At 41.8% G+C, this 9,565-nt stretch overlaps 1 protein-coding gene across 1 annotated transcript; it reads right to left on the bottom strand.

The window, feature by feature from the left end:
- Nucleotides 1-2,256: 2,256 nt before the first annotated feature.
- LOC143296532 (3-[(3aS,4S,7aS)-7a-methyl-1,5-dioxo-octahydro-1H-inden-4-yl]propanoyl:CoA ligase-like) lies at nucleotides 2,257-9,314 on the bottom strand. Its single transcript, XM_076608549.1, has 2 exons — nucleotides 7,365-9,314; nucleotides 2,257-6,381 (listed from the first exon to the last, which is right to left on the bottom strand). The coding sequence occupies exon 2, from the start codon at nucleotides 6,351-6,353 to the stop codon at nucleotides 4,665-4,667; it is 1,689 nt and encodes a 562-aa protein (XP_076464664.1). The 5' UTR covers nucleotides 6,354-6,381; nucleotides 7,365-9,314; the 3' UTR covers nucleotides 2,257-4,664.
- Between the last annotated feature and the right edge of the window lie 251 nt (nucleotides 9,315-9,565).

Raw genomic sequence — 9,565 nt, 5'->3', positions numbered from 1 at the left:
AAGATCGGTAATTCCAGTAAAGAAATTTTTTAACAGTATCGCTTCAAATATCCATTTGCTCACGAACGAGTACATCCATGGCTGGTGAAGGACTTTACACAGTCGTACAATTGAGAGAATCATCAACCAACACTTCCACCCATAAACTTAGCCCCCACTGAATGAAATTATATTTATTAAAAATGCATTATTGAAAGCATACATCAGAACATACTTGTTATTATTTGTTGGTGTGGGTTGGAGAGAGAAGAAGAATGAAAAGGGATTTAAATCGAATAGTAACTCCTTTTCTTATTGGGAGGGAATCTGTAATCTTGCACCTTACTACAAGAGTATTCTGCAACACCAGAACGTGTTACGAGTTAAAGTGTATCAATTTAAAAACATCTAGAAAAAAACCCATACCCAGAACATCTACAACAAATATCATTGAACAAGAACACAAAACAAAAACAAAAAAATAGACGCACAACAACAAACAACAGACATTAACAATAAACAAGAAGAACAGGTGACTGATAATTACTATGAATTAAAAACCACTATACCAACACACAAACACACAACAACACCGATTGGAATATCCTTCTAGGGCTATACTTAGAGAACACAGGATTACTAGCGTTTACGGGCTATCTTTCGGTGGCTGTTGTCGTATACAAACTTGACGAGTAGATTAACTCTTTATTTCCGCTGCAACACAGTGTGGTAGCAATTTAGGGAGGATCTATATTGGCCTCTTTCCCCTCGATGCGCCCTTACCCGTAGGCTTTTAGCATCAATTTAAAAATCCCAACAAAAAGCACACTGCAGATTGTATTTAGTAGATCAGACAGTATTCATTTCAAGACCTTGATACCAATATTGACTTTATCCTTCCCAAAAATCTTAGACGTACAAACAGTTGTTGCAATGGACTTCTCTCCAAGAGAATAGGGGAACTGTTGTCACCACCCTACATAAACCGGATAAATAAGAAGAATCAGGAAAGAAAAAAACTTTAGCTTTTAAAGATATATGTTGAGAAAATATATTAGTTATCCAAAAAAAAAAAGAAAAAAAAAATATATAGGGGTTAGGATGGAATAATATAAAAAATTATATTAATTATTTTGTTTTAGGTTTTTTATTTTTTGGGGTTTTTGTTTTTTTTGGGTTTTTATTTAGTGGATAAAGTTGGGTGGTGTATGGGAAATTGAAGGGTATGACCAAAATTAAAGTTTTAGGTAAATAAAGAACACAAGAACCTAGGGGTAACACCGAACTACCTTATACCCAAATGGGGAACACTGTTAAAACTCGGATGGAAATCTCCTATTAGCTATCAGTGACCACGGCCTTTCCCGTATATATATCTGCCACCTCGCACGGGCTTCTATGGTGATCTTGCTGCACCAAGCTGGATGGTCCAGACCAAGTGTCCATAGGAGCTCACGGAACTGAAGCTGGGCACATCACTGAGGCGCAACGAAAGCGTACTGTGCACAAGGCCTGAGCAGCATCCACTGCCATGACAGCACCCACTCACTTGTGTCCCACATGTGGGCAAGCCTTTCACCTTTGGACCCACAACCACTGATCTTCAATCTGATATTTGAAGCCATGGTAATCTTCGAATCTGAATGACGAACATCATCTGCCACCTTGTAGTTGGGAGAGAGTCAATACAAGGCAGCTCAGAACGTCACCATTGCTATATCCCCCCAATAATTAATAGTTGGTAAGTGAGGGGCCTGGACAAGTTAGCTGAGCACAGCTACTCCCATTGTATCCCTGGAGGAAAAGGAGTGCATGAGATTAATAAAAGCTGGACAATAACTACCATTCCTCTCGTTTTCCCCTTTTCTTTCTTTTTTTTCAGGGTGGTGGGATGCTCAGGACAAACGTAGCAAGTGCTATACTGCTCCATCTATTTCTGCCATGGGATGGGTGGGGGAGGGTGTCAGTGCAAGCTTAGCCAAGAGCTACGCCTGTCTATAACTTCCAAAATGTTGAAAGATGTGGAGGAAACAGGTCAGTGCAAGCTTGCCCAAAACGACCGTTCCCTGTTATTTCTATGATAAGGAAGGGGCTGGGTGCGGGAGGTTTTATAACTTACATTATGATACCTCACTTCCTCTAATTCCACCATATCATAATGTGTTGAAGTGTCAGTATGGAGCAGCTCACACACACACACACACACACACACACACACACACACACACACACACACACACACACACACACACACACTCAATAACTCACAACAACCAGTAACAGTTTCTAAGCTGTAATCACTTCCAAAGAAAAGAAACAGTATACACTGCCATTCTTGATAGATAAATATAGCTATTGACATTCTTGATAGATAAATGGAGCTGGCTATTAATAAGCTTCAAAGCAAAATGTCTATAATAATCAATTTCTGGGACAAAAACACTTGTTGCATTGGTGAAGTGGTTAGTATCATTCAATTTTTTAAAATGGAGAGTACGGGTTCAAACCACAACAGAGGCGAATATCATTGCAGTTGTCCGTATTGCTCAGCCAGCCAGAATATATCATGGAACGAAGCGTAGTGTCAGCCTTATCACCAAGTCCCAAACTGAACTGAATTATCCACAGCAGATTCGACATCATTGTCATACTTCTTTCATCGTCCATCTTTCATTCCTGTGGTGAGTACCTGTCAAAACAGTGGTGTTGGCATAGTGATGGGATTCCACTCCTAACGGGTACAGAGGGGGAGGGGGAGGAGAAGGGAGGGGCCGGCGATTTAATGCTCACTCCGTCAGGGACAAGGGACAAGCCTGGGTATGTCTGTAAATGGGGAATTGATTGAGTGGTGCGAAGTTAATGCCAATGAAAAAAAAAACCCAAAACAAAACGTGGATAATGCTGAAATTGGAATCTTCTTCTTCTCCCGTAACACCGAGAAGAGTCACTGAGGTGCCACACAGAACTGTTCATTAAATTCCTCCAGGTCTGTTAGTTGTGTGTCAAAGCCTGGGTCTGTACTTACATATAGCACATACAAGATTACAAGGTAGCAAACCAAACAAGCTTTACTCACGATTTGCAGTTTCTGTAGCAAGAAAAAAAAAGAAATATCTGTTTCGAATAGTCGATTATCAGGTATGTGAAAAGGCATTAAAGAAAAGTATAGCTACAACTGCAATCAGACGCGCGCGCCCGTACACACACACACACACACACACACACACACACACACAATTAGACTCACACACATTAATTGTATTGAGCCTAACACCCACCTGTTTCTCAAAACAAACAATCAGTATTGAATCAAACGCGGGCCAGTTTCTCAAAACAACAATCAATCAAATAATCATCATCCAATATTAAGGCAAAACGTGAAATATTTCATATTACAGCTGTGGAGCTTGCTACAATGATTTGCGATACTTCTCTTACACAGCCCTATCAAACGTGCCATTACATGCTGTCTATATGTATGTCGTCTTTTCATTTCCAATTGATTTTCATTTTGTTCTATTTCAGTCTGATCAATATTTGGCTCATGTGTGAGTTTACACACGACATGTGTGTATGAATTAACCCTGTGCTTCGGTTGTCTGTGTGTCCGTGTATCTCTCTCTCTCTCTCTGTTTCTCTCTGTGTGTGTGTGTGTGTGTGTGTGTGTGTGTGTGTGTGTGTGTGTGCATCCGTGCATAAAACTTTTATGTGATACACTATTACACTGATTAATAACAGTCATGTCATCATTTTTAGTTCAAATAATATCTCCTTCTGTTTAGTTTGGAAGTTGTGTTGCTGAATACATATGTCAGAAACAACAAAATCCTCCATTGTACTGGGACGTCTGTCTGAGTATGCAAACAGAAATGGTTAAAGTAAATAAAATAAAAATAAAAAAAGCAATGGATTTTAAGATATGACTTGAGGCATAGAAAGGCTATCCTGTTTTATGTGTTTTACATTCAGTGTGAAGATATTACATTATCCAAATTTGATCAATTAATCTTTTGCTGGTAAAAGTAGTGAAGCTGCATCTTACTTTTATTGATATCATTATCAGTAAGTGCATCTAATATATAATGAAAGAAAGTGAGTGTGGCCGCTGATTTTTTTTTTTTTTTTCCCGAGAATGAATTTGGTATAATTTCCACGAACGACCATTTAACTCAACAAATTTTCTTGACTTGTGGTCCAGAATCTGCTAGTCAAATCAAAACCACATGGCTCGTGTATGTTTAAATAATTTTCCAGTATACAAACAGAACCCAACTGCAACCACTATTTGAAGAGAAAGCATCGTAGTTTTCGAAAATGAACATGTTTTTCCGAATTCAGACAGTGAGTAGCTTTTTGTAATGGCGTCATTGATCACGGAAGCTGGTGGTGATCAGACATTCAGTTTGCACTGTTCAGAATGGGAGAATACATCCAGTCTCTAATCATAGTTTGGCCAAAAGAAATGGACTTGTCCAGAGTGACATGTCGTGAACATTACCCTAGAAAATCCTCGATTCCGATGGTGAGCTAAACTGATTTGAATCGTTACGTATGTGCTTGTAATCCACCATGTCCATCTCTCTCCAACTTTGGATAGGCTCAATCCAATCCAGACTGGAAAGAAAGGGAGATAAAACCACAGACGTGGAATTTCCGTGTCTGCCGCCTGTGCAAAAGCAACATGGTCAGTCAGAGCATTGGAGACGTTCTGTTGCCTGTACCTTGATCACTTTACGTTTCGGTTTGCCAGAGTCAGTCATGGGAAAAGATTGGAACTCCAGATAGTAGCGGGGTCGTGGCGACAGTGGATCGTCTTCTGTCGTCACCACTTCCTTCTCCACGAAATGACGGACTTCCTCCAACGTCACTGAATCCGATTCCATCACGACGCATGCACATAGCTCTTCGTTGACCAAAGGGTCAGGGACACCAGTGATGATGACATCACGAACGCCTGGACAAGCTCGAATGCATGACTCCATCCATGATGGGTAAAAGATGTAGGGTCCTCTCATGATTGCGTCATTTCCTCTACCGTCCACGATCAGGTGACCTCGTTCATCCAGACGGCCAACATCCTGTGTGCGGAAGAATCCATCCTTGTTTAAATAGTCATCAGTTTTCAGCTTGGGGTCACTGAGGTACCCTGGATTTATCTTTAACCCCTTGACGAGGATGTGCCCTGTCTGGTTGACAGGTAGAGCTGTTTCTTCATCGTCCTGGCTGACGACCTTCACAGAGACGCCTTCTATGGGAGGTCCTGTATCATGATCCACGAAGGTCTCACTGTCTGCCACAATGTGCTTTGAAACTATGCTGAAATCAGTTGCCCCGTAACCAACAAGGACTAAATGAGTCAAGGACAGTGCAGCTGCCACCATTGGACGGGTTATTGGGAGACCGCCAAGATAAAGTACGTTCAACTTGCTTTCGTCGGACATTTGGGCTTCAGCATTGGAATCTGTTTTTGCATTCCTTATTTTGGCTAACTGGAGTAACTCTGAAAGATACACTGGACTGATCAATGCATGGTTGCATTTTTCTTTTCCCAGAACTTCAAAGATCAAATCTGCCATGTCCTTTGGTTGTCCTCCCGAACGGACATCGCAAGTGATGATCGTGGCAGAATTTACCACACCCATGCCAACGTAGCCACCAAGCCAGCCAAAAGGTGCTGTGGTAAAAAAGTGACGCATATCTATATTCTGAAGATCTGGTAGTTTGTCAAAAAATACAGCTTGACCGAACTGTATATAATCTCTGTGAGTGTAGACCACCAGTTTGGAGAAGCCTGTTGAACCGGATGTGGCGAAAACAGAAAGAATTGTTTCAGGTGTAATGTCGTCAGCTTGAAACCAGTCGTTCTGAGCCTCCAGGTGGGAGATGAAATCTTTTGGACCACCCCCCTCAACACGTCGGATGAAAAACAATTTCTTCAAGTTGGTCAGATCAGAGGACGTGACACTGTCATCTTCTCCCACAGAGACATACTTTGTCAGCACGTTCCATGGACTGTTGCTGACGTCAGGGTCCACAAGCAAGGCTGAGGCACGTGACACACGTAACGTGTGCAAGAGATCTGACCCATCAGCCATCTGGCAATGGCCGTTGACGGAGGCTGCTCCAGACAGCCATATGCCAGCCTCACACACTGCTCTCTCCGGACTGTTGACCAGCGTGTTGACCACCAGATGTCCACGTCCCAGACCACTGCTGTTCAGAACAGCGGCAAAACGACCAGCCAGCCTGTACAGTTTGTTCCAGCTCAGCACATAGCGGCCATCGTGTTGGGACCTGAAGATGAAGGCTGGGGATTCTCCCTGCTCCTCCACCCGCTGTCTGAGTTTAGCCACCAGGGTCAGTTGTTGAGCCATGATGATGGTAGCGATTCTGCAGTGAGTCCTGATTCACGTGAAAACATAAACATAGAATACATAACTGCGTTGTTATTACTATAAGTACAAATATTTTGAACTGATTCAGATCTGTTTTGAAACGTAAGAATAAACCTTACACGTCAGGGTAGAAACGGTCATACACGTAAAAGCCCACTCGTGTACACACAAGTGAACGTGGGAGTTGCAGCCCACGAACGAAGAAGAAGAAACGTAAGAAAAACTATGTATATGTGTATGTATCTGTGTAAATGAATTATGTATTGGAACAAGTTGGTCATAGAATTCAGTTTCCTTTTAGCTGTAGTATCTGTCTTTGGTGATGAATATGTAAGGTTTTGGCTGAGCCATGTCGAATTCAAGGAAGTGATAATCCCCACAAAATTGAGAGATTCGTGATCATGATTTATCCAGATAAACCAAAAGAAAAAAGTTTCTTTAACGAGACACTATTCTTGCTTCAAGCAACATATCCATTATTTGCCTCACAGAGTGACCGATCGTACTTTTATTTTCCATACTGGCTTTGGTAGTTGACAGAAGTTACTTTTTTCATACTTATTCAGTTCGTATCAACTTTTGATTTTGAGAATCATTTCCATTTATCTTCAAGTGTCACCTTACACAACCAGAAACATGAAAACCTGTAATAGCTTCTACTGGAGATGTGAAAATGTATGGATTTATTTATAAAAGTGTCATGATATTGAACAGCATAATTTCTATTTCAGAGAACCCATACGTTGTATGTATGTGTGTGTGTGTGTGTGTGTGTGTGTGTGTGTGTGTGTGTGTGTGTGTGTGTGTGTGTGTAGAGAGAGAGAGAGAGAGAGAGAGAGAGAGAGAGATTGACTAACACGGGATTGCTATGTGTGTAGCATGCACGCAACGTATGAGTAAAAGCAAAAGATCATAATGAATAAAACTGAAATAAACTTTCTGTTATTTCAAAAGCTGGTTAGGGTTAATCATTGATTAATCTTGACTCACCTTTAAACAATATCCAGACAGAGTTAACTGTTTCTGACAAGCTCCTCAGTAAACTGTGTGTGTGACTGAGGTTAAAAGCACAGTCTCCTGTGTTTATATACATAATTGTGGAAATAACAAATAAAACAAATAGGAAAACAAACAAAACACCCCCATGCACCCCTCACCCCCAAAGGCAGCATAACAAATTCCGTATCGGATAAACAAAATCATCACCACTTGACAACAGAGAGACAGACAGAATGAAAGCAGAGTGAAGGTGGGGAGGGGGCAATGGAAAAAGTGGAGGACTGGCGGACAGACAGACAGACAGACAGACAATGACAGAATCAGACAGTTAACAGAAAATAAAAAACGAATGAAGAGAGGACAGGGGTTGAGAACTGACGTAACACCGGTTGGACAGCAGTGAGTGGAACGTGCTAAAAATTAAGCCACGTGATTAACACACACACACACACACACACACACACACACACACACACACACACACTGTATTGTGAAATAAATATCCAGCATGTGCTGAGAATGAGGACATATGATTAAATCTTGAAGGTGAAAGTCAAACACAAAACAACGCAGATACATACTTAGTCTGCTTGGTATCTGTGTGCTATCTTTCGAAGATGTCCGGCCATGTTTGGGTCAAAGATGGAATATCAGATACTTGATCAAAGTAGTAGTTATAATCACTTGCTTTTTCAGTTTCGCAGCACTGGCCAACATCAGTTTGTTTGTGGTTAGCAACATTTGTTAGAAGGGGCTAACTGTGCGCATTCTGTATGAATGTGTTATTTGTGCTCTCTCTCTCTCTCTCTCTCTCTCTGCATGTCTGTCTCTCTCTGTATGCCTCTTTGAAATATAGGACATTTTAGAAACATTCAACTTTGAAAAAGTCCACACAATCACATTAAGAATGCTACACCCTTGCTAAGATATGTAATTTGTAGTGTTGAGTCATACAGGACGCCAGGTATTCAATCTATTTCGAGGAAGATCTCTGCGTTTGTGGAGTGGACCAATAGTTCTTTGACTTTGGGTGTATCTTTCACATTCCCTAAAAGATTCCTTAAAACAGACAGTAACAATACTTTTATGTTATATGTCTGTCATGACTAGGACTTTTACTGGTTCTGTCACATTTGAATTTGATCTGATTAGGGCGCGTAAAACCCTTAGGCTGTGTGTTCACAACACCACCTACATGCAAACACACAGAGATAAAGACAACTAAGAAGCAATCAAATGTCTGCTCAACAGATAACACCAGACACACACATACCAGTTTTAGACTGTTTGTAAGATAGCATGGATCAGTGGGTTGAGAAAGGGATAGTTAGGTTAGCGGGTGTAATGCCCCATAATGACCCCACTTCAAAGTTAACACAATGGAGTTATTCTGAGCGGTGCCCGAAATGAGCCCAGTGGGGAGTAAGCAAAGCAGCCTATTCATTCTTCTGTTGGGTTATACTCTGGGGTAAAATCCAGCCAGCCCAGATTAACCTCGGTGTATATGTAAACTAACCAGGAATGACACTACCTCGTTGGATTTCATCCCTTCCTAATGGACATGGGTGTCATTCTAGGCTAGTTTGAAATGGACTCTGGGGTAAAATTGGCCCAGTCAGAATTGATTCCCCTCCTTATTAGCTATCAGTGACCACGGCCTTTCCCGTATATATATCTGCCACCTTGCACAGGCTTCTATGGTGATCTTGCTGCACCAAGCTGGATGGTCCAGACCTAGCGTCCATAGGAGCCCGCACGGAACTGAAGCTGGGCACATCACTGAGGCACAACGAAAGCGTACTGTGCACAAGGCCTGAGCAGCATCCACTGCCATGACAGCACCCACTCACTTGTGTCCCACATGTGGGCAAGCCTTTCACCTCTGGACCCACAGCCACCAATCTTCAATCTGATATTTGAAGCCATGGTCATCTCCGAATCTGAATGACGAACATCATCTGCCACCTTGTAGTTGGGAGAGAGTTAATGCAAGGCAGCTCAGAACGTCACCATTGCTAGTTTCCCCCCAATAATTAATAGTTGGTAAGTGAGGGACCTGGACAAGCTAGCTGAGCACAGCCACTCCCATTGTATCCCTGGAGGAAAAGGAGGGCAGGAGATCATTAAATCTGGATAGTAGGTACCATTCCCCTCCTTCCCCCCCCCCCCCCCCCTTTTTTTTCTTTTTTTTC

The sequence above is a fragment of the Babylonia areolata genome, chromosome 21 (assembly GCF_041734735.1).
Source record: "Babylonia areolata isolate BAREFJ2019XMU chromosome 21, ASM4173473v1, whole genome shotgun sequence".
In the NCBI taxonomy this organism is placed as follows: Eukaryota; Metazoa; Mollusca; class Gastropoda; order Neogastropoda; family Buccinidae; genus Babylonia; species Babylonia areolata.
Note: the sequence above shows the minus strand (reverse complement) of the source record. Positions and strands in the feature narration are given on the sequence as shown.